This window comes from Orussus abietinus, unplaced genomic scaffold (genome assembly GCF_000612105.2).
Source record: "Orussus abietinus isolate OABI.00-Male unplaced genomic scaffold, Oabi_2.0 scaffold232, whole genome shotgun sequence".
NCBI classification, from domain to species: Eukaryota; Metazoa; Arthropoda; class Insecta; order Hymenoptera; family Orussidae; genus Orussus; species Orussus abietinus.
In genome coordinates, this window is record NW_019394402.1 from 113,558 (window position 1) to 136,417 (window position 22,860).

The 22,860-nt window shown below is 45.3% G+C and overlaps 1 protein-coding gene across 1 annotated transcript; it reads right to left on the reverse strand.

The window, feature by feature from the left end:
• Nucleotides 1-21,451: 21,451 nt before the first annotated feature.
• Nucleotides 21,452-22,495, reverse strand: LOC105700151 (piggyBac transposable element-derived protein 4-like). Its single transcript, XM_012425780.1, is given in 3 exon segments — nucleotides 21,452-21,811; nucleotides 21,813-21,865; nucleotides 22,174-22,495. Coding segments are annotated over 3 exon segments (735 nt in total).
• Between the last annotated feature and the right edge of the window lie 365 nt (nucleotides 22,496-22,860).

Below are 22,860 nucleotides of genomic sequence, written 5' to 3' on the forward strand. Positions count from 1 at the left end.
GATATCCGAAGCTGGATAATCTAAGTTAAAGTTGACACTAACACCTCTAGAGCGGTACTCCAGGGATCCAATCAATTAATTCAAGGCAAATTCGAGAATTGTCTGAAATCAGAAATTAACCAAAATAACACGATTCCGAGATACGAAGGAAACCAACCCATTTGCACCCACACCTTGAATCCTTTTTATCCGGATTCGATGATGAACTGTTGGCGTACTCTCATGAGATAAATAGTCAATCTGAGAGTTCAATTCCTATCCAAATTAAATCCATCGCAACAAGGTGAAAACAATTAAATAATCATTAATCAAAGTTGTTTAAGAATCTAGGAGCGTTCGAGATATCGAAACACGTGAGTTAGGGAACACTTCTTTAATCCAATTGGGATTGGACCGACTTCAAATTAAAGGGGCCGGAAATTCGAGCATGTTCCAAGAATTTTAAATCGCCGAATTTCACTCAGGCAGGACGGCGCCGGAGCGCCTAGCGTTAGAAAAACTTGCTGGAACCGGTTCGCGAGGACAGGCCTCCCGAAATCTGGAATATTGACACGATCAGCTGATCACTCGTGAAACGCTCTCCTCGCTCTCTCGCCAATCTCTTTTTCTTTTATATTTTAAAATTTTAGTTAATTTCGGTCTCAGGAGTCGTGAGGCTCGCACCCTCGAGGGATGCAGTTTTTCGGTGCATAAGCACGGGTCAAAACTGCATACCATTACAATATACATACGAAACTAACACAATCGACTTTTTGAATCGAAATAACCCAACGAAATGCAAATGGCGAAATGCTTCTCATTCTTCACTATAAGAGTTCTATTTGTCCAATTTAAAAAAAGTTGACAAACTGCACGCATTGCAGTGTAAATCGAAACATAACCAAAGGTCGACAAAGGCGCATTTCCAATGCAACGAAAGCTTCCTCTAGTAGCACAAAATATTCGTCTTCAATTTTCTATATATTTAACGAACATCGTACATTTTGTAAATATTTGGCAGACATTTGAAGTATTTGTAAAACATTTACGTTAGAATATTATATTTATAATATTTGTATTATATTCATGGATTGTCCTCGATGGATCCAATACCGTAGCGTAAAGTTAGAATTAGATTTAGATTAACAAATAAATAATTTCTACCGCGCTAACAGTGCGAGCGTCCCTGCGCTCGAACCGCGCGACCCTTCGCGCCGTCGTAATTTCTCCGCCGAGGGTAGAGGACCGCCATAAAACCCCATGGTCAAGACGCTCGTCTCCCTTTTTTTGATGTTTTAGAGGTCTCCTCTTTAAGGTCGTCCATCTGTCGCTCTCGACTCATATGGAAACAATCAAGTCGCGGACTTTTCCAAACCTTCCGACAAGAACAATTTATTTCTTTAGCGCTTAAGCCTCGCTTTCTTCATTTCGGCACGTACCAATGAATGGCAATTTGTCACCATATTTCTTAAGTCCTTTCCAAGTTCCTTCTCGGAAGTAGTTCTCTAGGAGTCCAACTTGCAGTCCCCACCTACACCTCCTTGACTGCAATGACTTCCCTTCCTATGCTCCTTTGCAACCATTTTTTTCTCTCAACCTATCCTTGGAGATCCTTACAAAACTCCCCCCTCTCAAAACTTTCTCCGAGGTCTCGATACTTCGAGATCTTCATCGGAAAATCAGAATCTGTTCATCCTCCGAAAAAAGCATTTTCTCCGGCATCAACGCGACTAAGCACCAGTTCAAACGTGAACACTTTCGCTCGGGTCGTAACACAATAACATTGTCACACGGTTCACTGCTCCGCAAACGTAAATAAACGCTGCTTATCACATCAAAAATACTCGCGTGAGTTTCCTTTTAAGTTAGCGCGAGATCCGTCGCACTGTAGTGCACGGTACATATGGTCCTTGGAGCCGGATCCAGTAACTAATACGTGTGTACATCAACATTCGTGCGTGATCGAACAATCGCAATTCGATCACCAAAGCGGTTAGAGTGATTTCATCTGGGGACAAGGATCCAAGTTGCATCGTCGCCAACTTCGGCGATCCACCCAGGCCTCCGATCACTCAACAACCCTCCTGCTGTACATCCTTCCTTCCATTCGATAAGGACGAGGGGCTGCAGCATCCACATCATTAAGGGACCGGACCGCTGGGATCACGTCATATCCACACAACAGCGGACGGCAACGAAGGCATCGAAACGGTAAGCTCGTTACATCATACGAATCATCGCTTTCCTTTTTCCAGTTTCCTTCTCCTTGTTATCAACTAAATTCGCTTCATGATGGCTAACGTAGATACTGTCAAAATCCTCACTAATAAACGCGATACCCTTAAGGCCGCGATAACCGTGTTTCGGAAATTCCTCGACGAATTCAAGCAGCAGCATCCGGATAGACTCAGATTAGATCTCCGTATGCAAACATTCAAGGCAACTTTCGCGAAACTAGACGAAATACTTGATGAGCTGGATCTAGTCGACGAAGGAATGGACCACACCGTCGAGCGATTCCCGGTACAAGAGGACTATCTCGATTTATTACCCGAAGCCGAAAATCTCATCCGCGTCATACCGGGATGCGCGCAAAATTCGACGAACGATACCAACGCCCCTGCTGAAGTACCAGTCGAACCGGTTACGCGAACGCAGACGGAAATCGCGAATATTTCCGAACCAAGTCACCCGACGGAAAACGTAATTTCGTCACCGGCCACCGTAATGGCCTCTCGAAGACCCATCAAATTGCCCACCGCGTCTCTTCCATCGCTCGACGGCCGATACGAAGAATGGTTGCCGTTTAAGGACACGTTCACATCCATGATCGAAGTTCAAGACGACTTAACGAACGTTGAAAAGCTACAGTATTTAAAATCTTCACTAAATGGAGAAGCGGCAAAAAAGATCCAAGTATTATCCATAACGGAGGATAATTACACTCGAGCGTGGGATCCATTGCAACGCGCGTACGACGATAGGCAGCTCATTACCTCGCGGCATCTCAATTTGCTTTTGAGGTTACCGGTCCAAACGAAGGAAACTGCCGACGGTTTGGTCAAACTCGCGGACGAGACGCAACAGCATCTCTTATCGCTCTCGTCGCTCGGGATCAACGCGACCGAAGAAATCGTCGTGCAAAATCTAGAGGAAGAACTCCACAAATCCACGTTAGAGATATAGGACAAAACTCTATGTAAGGGCGTCTTCCCGAGCCTCGAAGACATGTTGGAGTTTTTATATTGAACCGAAGCGCGAGTATCTAAAAGAGATACCGAAAAAACGTCGCAACCTCTTTATTTGAAGACGAACAACCATCCTCGGGACAAAAAACAGAACATATCGGACAAAGAAACGTTCTTAACGGTCGTGAACAAATCTTGTCCAATGTGCAAGGACCAACCGCATCCACTATATCGTTGCGAACCCTTTCGCGCCTTAGACGTCAGCGAGCGGCACAAGTTCATACAAAATGCATCCCTATGCATTAATTGCCTTTGCGGAAATCATGAATTGGCGAATTGTATATCCGGAGGGTTCATGCTATGCAATCAGCGCCATAACACCCTCCTACACGGCCATTTCGGGAAAAAGGCGTCGAATAGTCAATCATGGCTAACGCCAACTCTTCGGATGGATCATCGCTGCATCTCCACGACAACACGAGCACGTATCGGACAGTTGATGCCAAGCGCAATCACCTACGTTATTGATAAGAACCGATAACTCGTTCCTTGTCGAGCTCTTCTCGATACGAGCTCCACCGCTAACTTTATCACCGAAAGGTTAGTTACGTCCCTGCAGTTGCCAAAGGAAAGATGCTCCATCTCAGTGGGTGCTCTTAACGACATGAGCACGACCACCAAATACATCTTAGATGTGACCATACGATCGGCTCACAATGCGTACGAAAGGACGATCCGTTTCCTCATGATGAAACGGATTTCGTACCAAATGTAATCATTCCGCGAGAATCCATCGATATTACCGCGAATATCCGACTCGCCGATCCTGACTTCCATAAGCCAGGACCTACAAACATACTTTTGGGCTCCGGACCGTCGTTATCATTGTTTTGCATCGGGCAAATAAAATTGTCCCGCGAAGGGTCGGATTTAATCCTTCAGAAAACCCGCCTGGGTTGGATAGTCGGTGGCGGCGTGATCATGCCCACTCTCAAATCACCAAATTCGGCAGTCACCTATGTCACGAATTTGCAGTTCGATCTAACTAAATTCTGGGAGATCGAAGAAGGATCGACGAAACCTCATTTTTCGTCAGAGGAAATTGCTTGCGACGAGCATTTCCAGAAGCACGTGACGCGAAATTCCGACGGACGCTATGTAGTCGCCCTGCCTTTCCGAGAGGAACACGTAAATCTCGGAAAATCACGCGCAAGGGCTTTAACACGATTGAACGCATTGAATCGAAAATTTATCAATAATTCGGAATTACGCGAACAATACGCCGCAGTCATCGATGAATATAAATCGCTCGGACACATGACGGCCGTTTCAGATCCCGTGCAGGAAAACGGATTTTATCTACCGCATCACGCCGTGGTTAAAGAGAGCAGTACGACGACCAAGTTGAGCGTTGTCTTCGACGGCTCGGCCAAATCCAGCACCGGAATCTCTCTAAACGAAACTTTAATGGTCGGTCCGAGTATCCAACAGGATATATTCACTTTCATTACTCGATTCCGCACGCATAACTTTGTCCTAACTGGGGATATAGAGAGAATGTACTGACAGTTTTTAGTATGGGAATCAGACAGAAAGTTTCAGCGAATCCTGTGGACAGATTCCAACGGTGTCGTGAAGACATATTAGCTTAACACCCTCACATTCGGATTAGCATCAGCTCCCTTCCTCGCCATCCGTTGCATACACCAATTAACAGACGATGAGGAACACCGTTATCCCACGGCAGCCAAAATCCTGCAGAGAGATCTATACGTAGACGATCTACTCACAGGTGCCGATACAATCGAGGATGCTTTGAAAATCCGTAACGAGGTCATCGAGATGCCGCGTTTGGGAAAATTGAATCTGCGGCAGTGGGCTTCCAACGATCCACGCCTGCTTCAAGGTCTCTCGGAAATCAGCGTACATTCGAAACTGCAACTTGGCGAGGACAATACGCTAAAAACTCTGGGCGTCTTTTGGAACTCGCGGAACGACACAATTACATACACCGTGAAACCCCCAACGATGGGCTCTACGGCATCCAAAAGACAAATTCTTGCGGAAATAGCGAAAATATTTGATCCATTAGGCCTTTTAGGACCAATCATATTATATGCCAAGGAACTAATGTAAGGACTTTGGCAACTGAAACTTGATTGGGACGAATCGGTACCATCTACCGTACATACTAAATGGACAAATTTTTGCACACAATTGAACCTGATTCACGATATTTCTTTTGATCGAAAGGTACATCGCTCAGTCCATTAACATACAGATTCACGGTTTCTGCGACACTAGCGAAAGGGGATACGGAGCCTGCCTTTACATCCGATCAAAGAATTCCGAGGGGCACGTTCAATGCAAATTAATTTGTTCGAAATCGCGCGTCGCCCCGCTAAAGACCGTTTCACTGCCGCGGTTAGAATTATGTGGAGCACAATTACTCGCAAAATTGTGTTATCAAATAAAAGAAACGGTCGAGGTACACATCGATGACATTATCCTTCGGACCAACTCGATGATTACTTTACATTGGATTAACATCTCTCCACATCAGCTAAAAACTTTCATCGCCAATAGCATTGCCGATATCAACGAGAAGACGAAATCCAAACAGTGGCGTTGTTACGTCCCACGTAACGTCACCCCTCCAAAAACATATATTAGTTAAGTTAAACGTCGTAATTACTTTTCTCAAATACTATTTTACTAATATCGTATTATATCATCCTCGCTCAACTGTCAGCTTCCTACCGAACACGTGTTAGCAACGTGTTCAAAATAGGTAACCGTCACCATGCGAAAGGTGATAAGAACGAGAATCCCTTGTTCTTAATCCTCTAGGACAACGATGGCCCGGGCCAGTGGTAGCCCAACTTACGGCTTCGAACCTACGTTGTTAAAACAAGTAAGAAAACTCATAGAAGTGGATAATGTGAAGTTGAGGGCAGTGTCCTCCCTCTGCTAAAATTTTGAGACAATGCAGTTTAGGAACAGTATAAAAAGGGACGCACCTATGCACCCGTACTTGGTGTGTTCAGTTGAGTCCAGTGACAATTTATAGATAGACGACGAGCGTTTCGCAGAGTTTTAGTCTCTTTACAAGTACGAGCGAGGAAGAAAAACCAGTCTTCTTATTATTCAAGGTACCATATTTTTTCTATGTCTTAATAAATCAATCATTCACACTTATACGAACTTTTTCTTTTCTTCTCCCTTTTGAAAGGAGAAACAACAACAATATCCAATTCCTAGTATTCCTTCGATATAAGAGGGCGCGGGGCTTGGTCTAGCTTCCCCTCTATATCTAACTCCTACTATCTCCTTCATATAAGAGGGCGCGGGGCTTGGTCTAGCTTCGCCTCTAAATCTAAGTCTTACTATTCCTTTGATATTAGAGGGCGCTGGGCTTGGTCTAGCTTCCCCTTTAAATCTAAGTCTTACTATTCCTTTGATATTAGAGGGCGCGGGGCTTGGTCTAGCTTCTCCTCTGTATCTGATTCCTGCTATCCTTTTGATATAAGAGGGCGCGGGGCTTGGTCTAGCTTCCCCTCTACATCTAATTCCTATTATCCTCCAAAAGGAGTCCGGGCCTTGGCCTAGTTTCCCCTATAATTTATATATTACAACTGTATTAGTATTAAGCCTTATTTTACCTAACACGCAGATGGTCAGACGATCCGGGAGAAAATACCAACTCCTTGTAACTTTCGCCAAGGCAGAGGGTAGGCCTAAATTTACAACCCGTAGGCGTCCACACGGAGGACCGAGGAAAAAGGCCCAAGAGCAACCCCCGGCAGCACCCCCTTCACCTTCAAAGAGGGTTTTTTCAATTTCTCCGGAGCGCCTCGAAATCATTAGGGCGCTCCTCAAAACCTCCACTCCGAGGACAGTTCCTCGATCCAAACCTCATCGACTCACGAGTGTCGAAATCCGTACCCCCGATTGGGAACTTATCCCCATAGACATTCCCGAATCTAGTGACTATATCGCCCAGGCGTTGGTACCAGGGGACCCCAGAAACTCCAAGCCAATTCTTATAACCATAGAGTGAAATAAATCATCTTTATCTACTTCATAAAAATAATCAATTCATTTCTTCCCTCCCAGACGTAACAGCGTCATGTTCGATCCGCGGACAATCCCGCGGATGCTTTATCACGAGGTCAATTACCCGCAGAATTTGAAAAAAATTCTCTCTGGAAACATGGTCCACCGTGGTTAACGCAGGAAGAAGACTTGTGGCCTGCAACTTCAATCTCAGCCCCGCAAAAGCTGCCAGAAATACGGAGGGGGACTTGCCTCGTTACAATCACGGATTGCGAGATCTTTCAACGTTTCTCGTCATTTAACAAGATGAAACGAATTCTCGCTTACTGCCTGCGATTCAAATAAAAGGGGTTACGTAGAGGACCGCCCCAACTCGACGAGCTACTAAACGCGGAAAGGGTGATCATCAAACGCAGAGATTATGCTTCGCGAAAGAATCTAATGACCTGAGTCAAGGAAAAAGAGTCGCGACCACAAGTAAGATCGCTTCTTTAGATCCGTTCCTCGACAAGGAAGGCATATTGAGAGTAGGTGGTCGCCTAAAGCACGCGAATCTCCCTTACTCCCAACAGCATCCGATGCTCCTTCCGCGGTCTCATCATGTCACGGACCTTATCATTGAAGATCATCATCGGCGGAACCTTTATTCAGGAGTACAAACGACACTTTACACGTTGCGATAACGATTTTGGCCATTAGACGGAAGAAACCAGGTCCGAAAAATCATACGGAGGTGTATAAAATGTTTTCGGGCTAATCGTCCCTCGGTGCAATATCGAATGGGCGATCTGCCGCACGTGCGCGTCACGCCAGCCAGCCCTTTTCTAAACGTGGGAATCGATTATTGCGGTCATTTCTTCTTGAAGGAAAGGAAATTTCGAAACCGAGCGAGGATAAAGGTATACCGCGCCGTCTTTGTATGCCTCGTCGTCAAGGCCGTCCATTTGGAGGTAGTCAGTGATCTGACCACTGAGGGCTTCCTACCCGCCCTCCGTAGATTTATAGCTCAACGCGGGCGACCGCAAGAAATCCATTCAGATAACAGGACTAATTTTGTCGGAGCCAATAAGGAATTGAAGGAAATCAACGAAAGCCTTCACTCGGATCCTCCACGACACAAAATTTCGCAGTTTTTAAATGATCAAGGAATTCGGTGGTCATTCACACCTCCGCGTTCACCTCATTTTGGAGGTGTGTGGGAATCGACCGTAAAACACTTCAAACACCACATGAAACGCGTAGTAGGAGATGTTTTATTCACATTCGAGGAATTCAATACGTTCGTCATCGAAGTTGAAGCAATTCTGAATTTTCGTCCACTCACACCCATTTCCTCTGATCCAAATGACTTGTCGTCCCTCACTCCTGGTCATTTTCTTGTCCGTGATTCGTTAACGAGCTTGCCTGAAATCGATTGTCAACCTGGCAGCACATTCAAAAGGTTCGACAGGATTTTTGGTCTAGGTGGCACAAAGAGTATCTCAATAAACTCAACGTACGCCATAAATGGACCAATGGCAATCACAGCATCAAGGAGGGGTCTCTGGTCATTCTCAAGGAGAACAACCTATCACCGATGCAACGGGTCCTGGGCAGAGTCATCAAAACCCACCCCGGCAAGGATGGAATCGTGCGAACTGTAACGCTTAAAACCGCAAAGAATGTATTTGATCGCAACATAAGAATGTTAGCACCCTTACCGCTCAAATCCGATCTGACGGACTCGTGTCCGCAACAGTTTAATTAGTGATCGCTGTTGATCGTATCCTCTCAACGGGGGTAGTTTGGATCGTCCTCGATCGATCCAATACCGTAGCGTAAAGTTAGAATTAGATTTAATTTAACGAATAAATAATTTCTACCGCGCTAACAGTGCGAGCGTACCTGCGCTCGAACCATTGTTGAACCGGCATCCATCTGTCGCTCTTGACTCATATGCAATCGAGAGCAACTCGAAACAATCAAGTCGCGGACTTTTCCAAACCTTCCGAGAAGGACAAATTATTTCTTTAGCGCTTAAGCCTCGCTTCCTTAATTTCGGCACGTACCAATGAGTGGTAATTTGTCACCATATTTCTTAAGTCCTTTCCAAGTTCCTTCTCGGAAGTACTTCTCTAGGAGTCCATCTTGCAATCCCCACCTACACCTCCTTGACTGCAATGACTTCCCTTCCTATGCTCCTTTGCAACCATTTTTTTCTCTCAGCCTATCCTTGGAGATCCTTACAAAATTCCCCCCTCTCAAAACTTTCTCCGGGGTCTCGATACCTCGAAATCTTCATCGGAAAATCAGAATCTGTTCATCTTCCGAAGAAAGCATTTTCTCCGGCATCGACGCGACTAAGCATCAGTTCAAACGTGAACACTTTCGCTCGGGTCGCAACACAATAACATTGTCACACGGTTACTGCTCCGCAAACGCAAATAAACACTACTTATCACATCAAAAATACTCGCGTGAGTTTCCGTTTAAGTTAGCGCGAGATCCGTCGCACTATAGTGCACGGTGCAATTCGCTTCACGTGTTTTCGCACTATTTTTCTTATAGTTATGCAAAACATTTCGTTTCATTTTATTATAAGTAATTTTTAAATATTATTTGCCGAATACATTATAAACGTTTTAAAAATATTTAAAGTCAAAATCACACGTTTTCCTATAGCTTCCCCTCTACATCTAATTCCTATTATCCTCCAAAAGGAGTCCGGGCCTTGGCCTAGTTTCCCCTATAATTTATATATTACAACTGTATTAGTATTANTGACATGAAATCTACAGGACATCTTATAAAATCTGTCGCCTGAGATATTCAGCAAAGATGACAAACAATTATTTCGACATTATTCTATGCTACTAGGGTTCACTTATTTTCTTGTCGTCTTAGAAATAAAACATACGACTTTGTAAATAACAAAGTCTTTATGAACAGTCGTACAATTTGCATGTTTGTACCCACATTTATATATATATATATAAAACTAACACTCTCGGCTATTCGTATCGAAATAACCCGACGAAAAGCAAATAGCGAAATGTTTTTCATTCTGCACTGTACGAGTTCTGTTTGCCTAATTCCTAACAAAATTGACAAATTGCGCTCGTTGCAGTGTGAAGTGAAGCATGCCGCAATGTCGGTAAAGGGGTATTTTTTATGTAAAGAAAGCTTCACTTGCTTTCTAATTTCCTTGAAAATCATATCATGAAACAGATCCTTCGATGGACGGGATCCGTTCCTATGCTTTACAAGTGAGACTCATAACTGCTGTCACTGTATATAACATGAAATGAAGGATGGTATTTTCGTCGTACGAAGACGCAAAGATATGCTCTTTCAGAAATTGATTTCTAGGGTACAACTTCTAATGAAATAAATTTGTTTTATTCGAAGATAATACAATCTCGCTGGCAAGCCGTTTCGCTTTTAGAAACAAATGGTCGTTTTATTATTTTAAGACACAAACTGAAAAGAATTGCCTCAGAGAAATGACGGAACTGTCTACCAATGTTTCGAAACGATATTTCAGAAGTTAATAATTGATGGCATTTGTTTTAAACTAATTAGCTGAAAATCCTTTCACAATGGATGATATCGTTTCATGATTTGGTTCATACTAAATTTCAGACATTTATAAGCGAAAAGAGATTTTTTACCGAGCGGTTGAAAATCAATAGATCGTTTGTTATAAACAAACCATTTGTTATGGACAAATAATTTGTTACGAACAAATAATTTATCACAAACAAATGTTGTAAACAATTGATCGTTGAAGTTATTTATAATTGGCATGAGTTTCGTTTTCACAATATCCACCAGTTATAGTCCGTATTTATATTGAATTAACTTAGTTCTCATTTTCCTTCATCAATTATTAATTGAAAATTGTATAAGTGAGCTCAATTGTTCAATGTATTGTTTGTCTATTTTTCGACTTCGGCACCTTGTTCCTGGCACATAATCGCTGCTAACAAGTGAATTTTCAAATATTGCCAGGAAACTTGGATAACTGTTGTAACGGGGCGAATTGGGAGCGCTTGCGCGAGAGCGAAATCGACGGCGATCGACGCGTGCGCAATAACCGCAGAATTAGGTGATGCGAAAAGGGCGCGTGGTAGGAGGAAGCCTAGGAGTTGGGAGAGGCCGCGAGATTCCAGGAGACTCCAAGTAAAATTCTAAAAGACAGAATGGGATGAGGTCTCAAAGAGAACAGACTAGATATTGTGGAGATTAGATTTGGATATCAATGGGAACAGACACCCAAATTAAATAAATTTAGGATAAATTCAGGTCCCAATTGGACAAGAGTAGGAACTTAGAATAGTCAGGAGAAAGAGCGGAGTCAAACGGACTCAACCAATATTTATGAAATAAAACTTATAGGCAGGAGAATTCTAGGAATTAAATTCCAATCCCAGCGATCTCTGCCATCGAGGTAGCCGTCGCCTCCGTAAATTCGAAATCCTTTTGAAACCCTATCCTGGGACTGTGCTATGGCAGCATCTCCCAAAAACACGAACATTAGATCGTGAAAAGAAAAAGAAAAGTAAAAGAAAAGGAGCCATACCTTCGATTGACAGAAGTCAATCGAAGCAGGTTCACATAAAAAGAATACAAAGGAAGTGTAGATCCGTACCTTCAGCTTTGCTAATGCGACAGCTCTGAAGCAGGAACTATCACTATTTTCAATTGTGAAAGACAGCTCGGACTGAATCATTGAGATTACCTTCGATCTGCCGGACTTTCACAGTCGATTAGGAGTGTTACGTAGGTACCTCCCGTACCCTAAAATAGGGAAAAATCCGTTTTTTTTATTAACCGGAGTCAGCCATGGAAATTCGAGTACAGAAACGCGAAAGTCTTGCGAAAGAATTCAACGAGTTCACCGGCCAAACGGCTCCAAAAGTCACGACCGACCCGACGCAAACAACCTGATGACTCCGCAACGCATCAGCACGACTCCGAAGTCCACCCTCACCTGCGCCCTAGGAAACACCCACCAATCGGAATATCCTGCTAATAAAACCAGCAGTCCGATCAGAAGTCAGGGCTAGTCAGTCTTTTAGTCAATTTGTGATAAGTCAACGTCAGTCGTCATCAAAACTTCGAGTGGAGCTCCTGGCCCCGGTACTCCGTTCCTAGCGAGTCAGAGACCGAGACCATAGGACTCCCTGCCAAGGACCACTATCCTGCGAGCTGCAGTAGCGCCATCCGGTACTCCAGCGATCCTGCCACCGAGTCAGGACTAGACGGCGGCACTGCGACTTCCGTTGGACGGGAGGCTTCTAGGAGACCTCCAACCCTAGGGCACGCCACGGGACGAAGGTGTTCACGCACTGTCATCCGACCGGGTCGATCAAAAGAGACTGTCACCGATTACGGCCGCTGAACAAGCCAGGTAGAGGATTCTTCGCAAGCTCGATTCATCCTCATTTTCATTCTAGTTTACTTATTAACCCTTCATCTCCGACCAAAACCGAATACTAACCATTATCGCGATTTCCATGCCTTGCTCCGGTTAACCGGATAGATTAAGAACCCATCAATTTTCTTTTAACAGCTGAGCTCGAATCTCAGCATCGCGAGATAGAATCACGCGCAGACCACCATTAAAATATCAAGAATTCCCGCGTCAGCACTCCGGCGTCCAGTAACCTGCCGCCGCTAAAGCGCACTATCGCGACACCCGAACCTCCGCGACGCGGAAGTATACTAATCCAGAGAAGTTAGGTCAAGGCACCTCGTGTGCTCCTCACAGCTGACTGTAGTTCAAACGTCGCGTACGAATAAATACAACCCTCATCGCCACATAGCCTTTCGTTCGCACCCCCTTTTTATTCCTCACTCTCCTAGATCCCACCAGAGGAATTGATCTAGCCGCTCGGATCAATCTCCTCACAAACGCAAAATAACCGTTACGCGCAAGATTTGGGTAATCTCCATCCGAATTACCCCGGCCTCGCATCCACTCGGCCGCCCCGTAACAGGAGAATCAGAGCACGAAGAAGTGCAAAACAAAGAACCTATAACATCATATCCTCTCAAACCTCAAAACCCTAAAACCAGTGGATATCCGAAGCTGGATAACCTAAATTAAGTTGAGATTAACACCTGTAGAGCAGTACTCCAGGGATCGAATTCATTAATACAAAGCAAATTCAGGAATTGTCTGAAATCGGAAATTAATCAAAATAATTGGATTCCGAAATACTTAGGAAACCAACCCATTGGCACCCACACCTTGAATCCCTTTTATCCGGATTCGATGATGAACAGTTGGCGTACTCTGATGAGATAAATCGTCAATCTGAGAGTTCAATTCCTATCCAGATTAAATCCATTACAACAAAGTAAAAACAGTTAAATAATCATCAGTCAAAGTTGTTTAAGAATCTTAAAGCATTCGAGATATCGAAACACGAGTTCGATTCGGAATTTCGGCCTCGATCAGCTGAGCGAGCAACGCCTAGACATATAAGAAACCGAAACATTGTCTGCGCGGCACGAGACATAGCGATCCTTCTCTAATTCGCACGCCTGCCTCTCTCTTACTCGGGTCTTCGCACCTCGGAAACAACCGGTGATTTAATTTTCCCGGAAAATTCTGCCGCAGCTCGGACTCACGACAGTGTGGAAAAGACGGTGCATATTGCACGGCCTAATCCGTACTACTACACTGTGTATATTTGTTATTGATGTCAATAATCTTATAAACAATGTTTCTTCCGTTTTGCATGCATAAATTAAAAATGTTACTTTTGTATTTATTGTATTGCCAGTTACTCAAACGACTACTTTCAGTTGTAACGTTTGATTAAAAAAAAAATGTGTATTATTTATTGCAAGTTTGATTAACTTATGTTGCATCTGATGGATGTTGACATGAGAACTCAGCTTTTTCTAAATACATCCTAGCGAATAACCGTTTTATTGCTACAAGTACACATCAATCCGTGACGTTTTAATAATAAACAATGTTTTTTTATTAACGTAATGTAATACCAGAAAAATCTGACTAAGTAATTAACAGCTTTTTTCAAGATCGAAGGTAGAATTATTTGTGTACGCGGGAAGAAAAATTGTTTAATATATTGTTAATAAAAGTAATAATTATATATTATTGTTCAAGTTTCGTAACAAGTATTGAAAATTCATATTCCATAGACGATTGTGTTGAAGGAACAACGTTCGTAAACCGAAAAATAGACAAACAGTGCATTTATTAATTAAGCTTATTTAAGCAATTTTCAATTATTAACTGCTGAGCAACAATGGTAACTTCGTTGCCCACTGATACTAGTGGATGTTGTGAAAATGACCCTGTTAGGATTATACGCGTAACTTTATTTTCAATCGCAGGTTCAGCAGGCCTGACTGCCGATCCTCACCTTGTTAGTTAACAGCCCCACTTTCATTCGTGCAAATACGGGACTATTCGAACTAATCCATAATCTAACAATTATAACGCCAGATTTTAATTTTGAATGCTCTCTGCAACGTTCTGGGTGTTCTATTTCTTTCTTATTTCAAATTCTGTTTATGTTTCCTCGTGTCTCTCCATGTCATCTCGCACCATCAATTCAGTAACGTATGCTCATAACTTAAATTGATGTATAAACAGAAACTCTAGCGTGTCACTCTCTTATCTACTACCGCGGTCCTTTAGCCCATGATTCGTTTACTTCTAGTCCTATAGCCCATCTTTTTGATTCCCCACCTAAGCCTCCTTAAAAAACATTAACTTTTCCCTTTCTCAGTCCTCATTAACCAATCGCCTTCGATTATAAATCCCACTTTTATTTCGCTATGCCTATCAGCGAACACTTTGCAAATAACTCCGCCCAGAGGACAGCATCCGAAAACGCTTAAAAAGGGAGTCCCTCTGGGCACAATCAGAATCTCCTAAGATCTCCCGCGAATCACTTCCTCGTGAATCAATCAAAATCCACTCTCGCCAGTGGTCCACATCTCCGCGCTACTTAGAAGCACGCGTCCGCCTCTCATTTAATCGTCACTATTAGTTGTTTGTTGAAGTTTGTAAACTCTTTAAGATTGTTAGAAATAAATTCTCGTGTTGTTCAAGCTTTTCACCCGGCACCGCTTCCATTGCTCCGAATCTTCGATACTTCGAATATATAACATACAGACCCTGATTACATTTATACAAATTTCCAGCAAGTAATTGTTTTTAAAATTGGTTGATAACGACAAATTGTTGGCTGATTCTTCCTATTCCATCGAAAAACCCTTTTCGCTTATAAATGTATGAAATTTAATTAGATATATTATGTTACGGGGCGGCCGAGCGGATGCGAGGCCGGGGTAATTCGGATGGAGATTACCCAAATCTTGCGCGTAACGGTTATTTTAAGTTTGTGAGGAGATTGATCCGAGCGGCTAGATCAATTCCTCTGGCGGGATCTAGGGGAGTGAGGAATAAAAGGGGGTGCGAACGAATGGCTATGTGGATATAAGATTTGTATTTATTCGTATGCGAGGTCTGGACTACAGTCAGCTGGAAGGGCACCCGAGGTGCCTTGACCTAATTTCTCTAGATTAATATACTTCCGCTTCGCGGTGGTTCGGGTGTCGCGATAGCGCGCTTTAGCGGCGGCAGGTTACTGGAAGCCGGTGTGCTGACGCGGGAATTCTTACTATTTTAATGGTGGTCTACGCGTGGTTCTGTCTCGCGATGCTGAGATTCGAGCTCAGCTGTTTAGAAGAAGTTGAAGTGTTCTTAATCTATCCGGTTAACCGGAGCAAGGCATGGAAGTCGCGATTATGATTAGAATTCGGGTTTGATCGAAGATGAAGGGGTTAATAAATAGACTAGAATGAAAATGAGGATGAGTCGAGCTTGCGAAGGATCCTCTACCTGGCTTGTTCGGCGGCCGTATTCGGTGACAGTCTCTTTTGATCGTCCCGGTCGGATGACTGTGCGTGAATACCTTCGTCCCGTGACGTGCCCTAGGGTTGGAGGTCTCCTAGAAGTCTCCCGTCCAACGGAAGTCGCAGTGCCGTCGTCTGGTCCTGACTCGGTGGTTGGATCGCTGGAGTACCGGATGGAGCTACTGCAGCGCGCAGGATAGTGGTCCTTGGCAGGGAGTCCGGCGGTCTCGGTCTCTGACTCGCTAGGAACGGAGTACCGGGGACCAGGAACTCCACTCGAAGTTTCGATGACACTTGACTGAAGACTGACGTGTAGCGTAAGAACTGACACTGACTTATGACAGCCCGTCTTGATCTGACTGTTGGTTTTAATAGCAGGGTGTTCCAATTGGTGGGGGTTTCCTAGGGCCCAGGTGAGGCTGGCGTTTCTGCGTCGTGCTGATACGTTGCGTAGTCATCAGGTTGTTTGTCTCGGGTCGGTCGATGACTTTTGGAGCCGTGTGGCCGATGAACTTGTTGGATCCTTTCGCAAGAGTTTCGTATCGCGTTTCCGTATTCGGATTTCCATGGCTAGCTCCAGTGATCGGAAAATGGGTTTTGCTTATGTTAGGGTACGGAGGGTGTCTACGTAACAGCGCCGAGGCCTGATCCGGGCAATTCGGTGCCCCCCCTTCCCCCCCCGGGCCATGGATTGGGACGGCCGGGGAAGCGGAGGGAGAAGGCGGGGGTCTCGCACCCGATCGCGGCATTGGATTTGCGGGGGGCACGAATCCCGCGATCGGAGAGTCTTCCCGAATCGCTTTTCCGCCTTCCTACCCCATTACACGGGGTGAGCGGCAGACGAGCAGGCCTGACGCTCCGGCGCATTGGTCAAGAGGAACACTTGCGCCGGATGATGGCCCTGGGGCGCTCAACCCGCCGGCGGGAGCCGGGTAGGCTCCGAGGGCGAGGGCGAGGGCGGCCGGATGGGACTCGGCCACGGGAGCGAGGGAGGGGGAGCGAGAGTCGGGCCCGGCGACGGACCCTCGGCGCCCCCGAATGAGCGCCGCGGCTGTACCCGTTGGGTTGGGGTGCAGCGCACGGCGCCTCCAGGGCATTACAGGTCGTGGGGCACGGAAGGAAAGGAATTTTTATGGGTTTTGGGGAAACGTTCCGCGAGGATCGGCGATGCAAGCGTGCAACAAATTATCGCACCGATGATAAAAGGAATACTAATACATTGTGCATACAATCCTTATTCGCTAGTATCCTATGTGAATCTTACTCACAGGGTTCGATAATCTCCGGAATGGAACCATGTAATGTGTCCAAATTATTTTCGGAAATAAGACATTAAAAGCGTGCTCGCTGGTAAGGATTGTAAGCACAAGCTAATACTATTTCAATCTTCCTCGGTGTGATCATTCGCCATTCTTCCAAGACATTTTTTTACAAGAAATACATTTCCTGTCCTAATTAATAGTTTCAACTACACTTCGGAAAAATAGTGCAACTCTAATTAAACGCTTTTTTATGGCATGTTTTGGGCTCTTAGTTTTATGTTGTGACGATGCACCCGGTGGGCGATCGCCCCAGGTCTCCATATTCTAAAACCCTCCCTATTCTAAAACCTCCATCCTGCAAATCATCCAAATCCGTTCCGAAGGCAGTGATAATATATTTTCTTGTATCATTACACCCATGTCTTATTCCAGCACGCTCGACGCTCAAGGCCGAGGAGGAGAGGAGACCGAATAGTCATAGCGTTACCTTGCATACTTTTTTTGATAGCATAAGTTGCGTATAGCTTAGGCGTTAGGAAAGCCTCGCGGTGAGGCGAGTGCGGCACAAGAAGACAACAGCCGTCGCGGGACAAGGGCGCCCTCGAGGGACTACAGAAGCAGATGACAACGGTGGCAGAGAGGCCTCGCCCCGCCGCCGCCCATGGGTGCCGGGGCCGCGCGGAGTAGGGCCGAACGGAGCCACCCGTGACCCCGCGCTTGACGGCAAGGGCCGACCCATGGCGGCGCCGCTGGGTCACCGCGTCCGCACCCGGATTTCCGGCCCCTCAACGATGGCGGGAGGAGGGTGCATTGCCGGTGGCCGTGGCCCCCCCCCGCCGTGACCTTTGACTCTAGGGAGTCCATAAAAGGGCGGTGAGGGGGGGGGGTCCCAATTGCGTCGCCCTCCTGCGTCGAGGCCAGGCCGCGGTGACCCCAGGGCGGAAGGCCCCACTGGTCCCCTCACCCGGGAGCCGTTGCATCAGGGGATGTCGGCAACCCCGGGCAAAACCCCGAGAAATCTTGACTCAAAAGGAGCCCAGGACCGGCGCCACCAAATCCTCGAGGAGACACGTCCCTGGACCTGCGGATGACGTCACGCGCCGGCCGCGCGCCCCGATTGGACAGCAGGATCCGCTTCAAATCCGGCGCGCGAACTTGCGCCGCGGCTGTCATCACCCCAAAATCCTGGCAATTTAGAACGCGACCACTGTCAATTGGCCGACGCAATTTGGCAGTCGACGGCGGCCAATCAACGAGGACGTCGAGCCGCCGAAGAGGATCCGTCGAGCCTTCCCGGAGGACCTCAGCGAAGACCCGGCCTTCTTGGTCCGTGAGCTTCGAGCCGTGTGGACGCCTTCCAAACATCTCGCTGCCTTCGCCCGCAACCACTACCTCCACCAGAAAGGACGCCTGGAGAGCATCGTCGCCGTGGGTGGACCTCCAGGACACCGCGGGAGCGCTGTCGCGCTCTCCGAACCCGAGGTTGGAGCGTACTTTACCTTTTGTTTTCTTGAAAATTTTGTCTACCGTGTTTTGTTGAATTTCCTCGGTTTTCGCGTTTGCCCGGGTAACCCGTCGTCGGGCCGCGCGCCACGCGGTCGGCCCTTCCGCGTTTAATTGGTCAAGTCTCGTGTGAGCGACCTTGTTTTTTGGTTTTCGAAATACATTATCTTTTGCTGCCTCTCTCCTCGGTCGGATCAGGAAGCCGTGTCGACCCAAACTCGAGAATGCTGTCTTGAGCGGTCGACACGTTAAGCCCTTTTGTTTCGCGAAGTGCGAATTACCGTTAAAGTCCGTTGTTTCGCGAAGTGCGAACTTCACCTTAAATTCCGTTTATTCCGTGAAGTGCGAATTTCTGTTAAACTTCTTTGGTTTCGCGAAGTGCGAACTTCACATTAATTTCCGTTGTTTCGCGAAGTGCGAATTTCCCCTTTAGATTCCGTTTGTCGCGAAGTGCGACTTTTACGTTCATTTCCGTCTGTCTCGAGAAGTGCGAATTTCCCCTTTAGATTCCGTTTGTCGCGAAGTGCGACTTTTACGTTAATTCCCGTCTGTCTCGAGAAGTGCGAACTTCAGTAAATTCCTTTTTGTGTCCGCGAAGTGCGATCTCCCCTTGATTTAAAATCCATTTTCGCGATAGGCGACCCCCTTTAACTTCCTCCCCCGTTCAAGCTGACTATTACTTGTTTAACCGTGCCTGCCTTCGATTAAGCGGTTCCAGTTAAATCGACCCATGAACTTATGTCCGGAAATTTCGATGAAGTTAAAATATTATTTTCGTATGTGATACAATTTGATTTGATTATAATTATGTCCGCGCCTATGTAATTTACGAAACTGTCATGTGTCCGAAATCTTTTGTTTCTTGCGGTTGAATTGATTTGCGCTGATATTCAGAATTTGCTACCTTTTCTTGCGCTACTTTGCCTTGCATTTTTTTTGTGTTTATCGCTGCCTTCCTCGCGTAAACCTTGATTGATTTTCTTGCGCCTGTTCTCCGATGGAATAATTTCTTCGCGAGTTTCGTCTTGTAACATTTCCGAATTTAATTTAGTGCGTGCTATTCTTAATTTTCGTATTCTCTTCAATTGGAGTAATAGTCTTGTCCCGTAGTCGGGCCCAATTATAATTGAAGTCCGTTTAGCGTTTGGAATTTTTGGAATTTTGGATTTCGCGTTTTTGGATTTTTGGGCTGTCTAAAGCTACCGTCTCTTTTCCGTGCGCCTCGCCGCGCGCATCGTCCCGTTGAGCGCGAGCGCGCGCTTCGTCGCCTGGGCCGGTACCGGATTGTGGGCCCGCCCGTGGCCATTTTGAGATTGTCAAAGTCAATATTTTCCATTTTGAAATAAATAGGCCCTTAATTTAATTCCGTCTCTGGTTTGCTTTTTTTGAAAGGACCCCGCCCTCTCCGCGGTCGCTTGGGCGTACTGAGCTAGCCCGGTTTATTTTCCGTCGTCGGCGACGCTTCGGCTCGTCTCGTATCGCTACCGTTAGTTCAATTTTTACGTGTCTGGGACTTTTAAATGATTTTGCTGCTGTTAGTCGAGGGACCGATCCTTCGGGCCTTCCGCTGGTGCGAATCCGTGGGCGGGTTGGGAGGCTCATCGCTGGTGCGTGAGCTCCCGTACGCTGGTGCGAGCCCCGACGGATTGGGCCCGTGTGGTTCGGGTCCCGGATTGGCCCTTTGGAGGGCCTGGCGCCCAAAAATTTTGCTGCTGCAGAGCGATTACGCGACGGAGACCCCCTTTTATTAATTATTTATGTGTGACTTCACCAGAGAGTCGGAACCTTAATTGCCAGAACTGTGTTTACGAGTTATCGCAGTAAAATAACGTCACAATGTACTGACATAAATACATATGCCGAGATCTTAAAATCTATTTTCATAATTTCCCGATCTGAGACAACTGGGTTGAAACTTACCGGAAAAAAATCGCAGTGCGAATATCATTGTAGTATCCTAAAAAATATGTTAAGTACCGAATCAGAAAACCTGATGCAAATTAACACTCATAGTGATGAAGATGAAAATGTAAGTACGAAAAAAAAAGACAGAATCTCATTGCCAGATGAGTCAGAAAAAGAAGAAATGCTAACAGAGAATAAGACAAGAAACGTTAATAAATAGGAAATTTGGGGAACCTTAATTAATGTTAAAGCAGTGGCATAAAGTTGATTACATCGGAGAAAATCCGAATCCATATGATTTACCATAGTTCGCAAATAAACTATTGAATGACATTGCTGAAATCTGTTTATGGCCATCGATATTAACCCTTTCTTTACGGCAGTCCGCTCCGCTGGAGTGACGCCACTGAACGGGTCACCGCGCCGCGAAGTGTGCACTTTGATCGTCAGTAGTCTTCGATATTCGGACTAACGTTTTTCAACGCCACTTTGTGATTGACTTGTATGTACACTTTTTTAAGAGCTACATAACAACTGTTTCATCGTATTATAGGAAAAACATGAAAATGAGTATATTGTATGAATATTCAGTTATTTACATATTTACAAATTTTGCTATTATATTATTATAAGTAAAAATACAATTTGGGGTACTTAGACATTAAATTATAATTTTTAGTAATTTAATTGAGAATGATAAATTCTAAAACAAGGGTCGACGCAGAAACCTACATTACAATTTTGGCATTCGTATCTAGACTCACGTCTTTTGTCATTTGCGCTGCAGACAACGCACCTTCTCTTTCGGTTTTTTCTAACTGGTACATAGAGTGAAGGAAAATGTCGCTCTAATAATCGTAATGGATTATTATTGGCTGTTCGCTGATGATAATTAGTAGTCTTATGATATTTTTCCAGTATTTCCCGGATTAATTCTAACTGAAACTTGGCCATAGAAATGGCTTCTTGGATTTTATGTTTATACAGACAATACGCATTCCACACGCATATGTCTAATAAGTGGAAAAAAAAATGTGCGGTACCATTTTAGGGATTTGCGCGTTGAACTGACAGTACTGATTACCATATCTGCTTTATCGACGGCACATCATCATCATCATCATTATCATTGTAATCTGATACGCAGAGAGGTTTTTGAGTAATTTTTTGTCCGCCATGCCTAGAAACCGTTGTAAATTCTGATGTATGCATGGTAGACAGCATGTATACATCCTTTTTGTCCGCCCACTTTAGAACTAGTAAATTTTTGGATGACCGAAAAGATGCCTCTCCTTTTCTTAGTCTATCATGAATCTTCGGCATTCCTTTGCGCCTTTTCCTTAGAGTTCCGCATGCATTTGTGTAGTTGTTATATAATAAATTGAACAAGGCTGGACTGGAATACCAGTTATCTACGAACAGGGTATGGCCTTTTCCTAGGTAGGGCTTCATAAGTGTTTCCACTATTGCCCCCGACTTCCCAATTTCCTTATTTTCGCTATTGACTTTGGTCGATGATCCGGCATACACAATAATATCTTGCACAAACCCTGTTCGGCAATCACTAAGTATAAACGATTTAATGCCGAATCTGCTTCTTTTCGAAGGAATATATTGTTTAAAGGATAGTCGCCCTTTATACAAAAGCAAACTCTCGTCAATGCATAATTTTTGATAGAGTGCGACGGAAATTCCTTTCCCTGGTCGGCAAACAGTCATACGCCCGGTGTACCTTAGCGAAAAGGGTGTCAAGCCCGATCATCGGCTCGTCCGGGAGCCCGATTTATTTAGGGCACCAGGTGCGCGCGCGCACCTCGGGATCCCGGTGCCCGGTAGCACGAGCAAGCCGACTCGGTCCGGTCGACGGGACCCACCCGGGCGTATCCGACCGGCCACTTAGCCCCGCGAGGACTTTACGCCCTTCGCGGCACGGTAGAGTTGGGGGGTTCGTTACGAAGGAGGCGCGAGTGAGGAGGAGTCAATCTCAGAATTCGCGGGATCGGTAAGGTCAATGAAAGAATCAAATCAAAGTTGCGACAGACAAGCCCTTCGGGAGATTTATTCCGCGCACGGGACCCTACCAC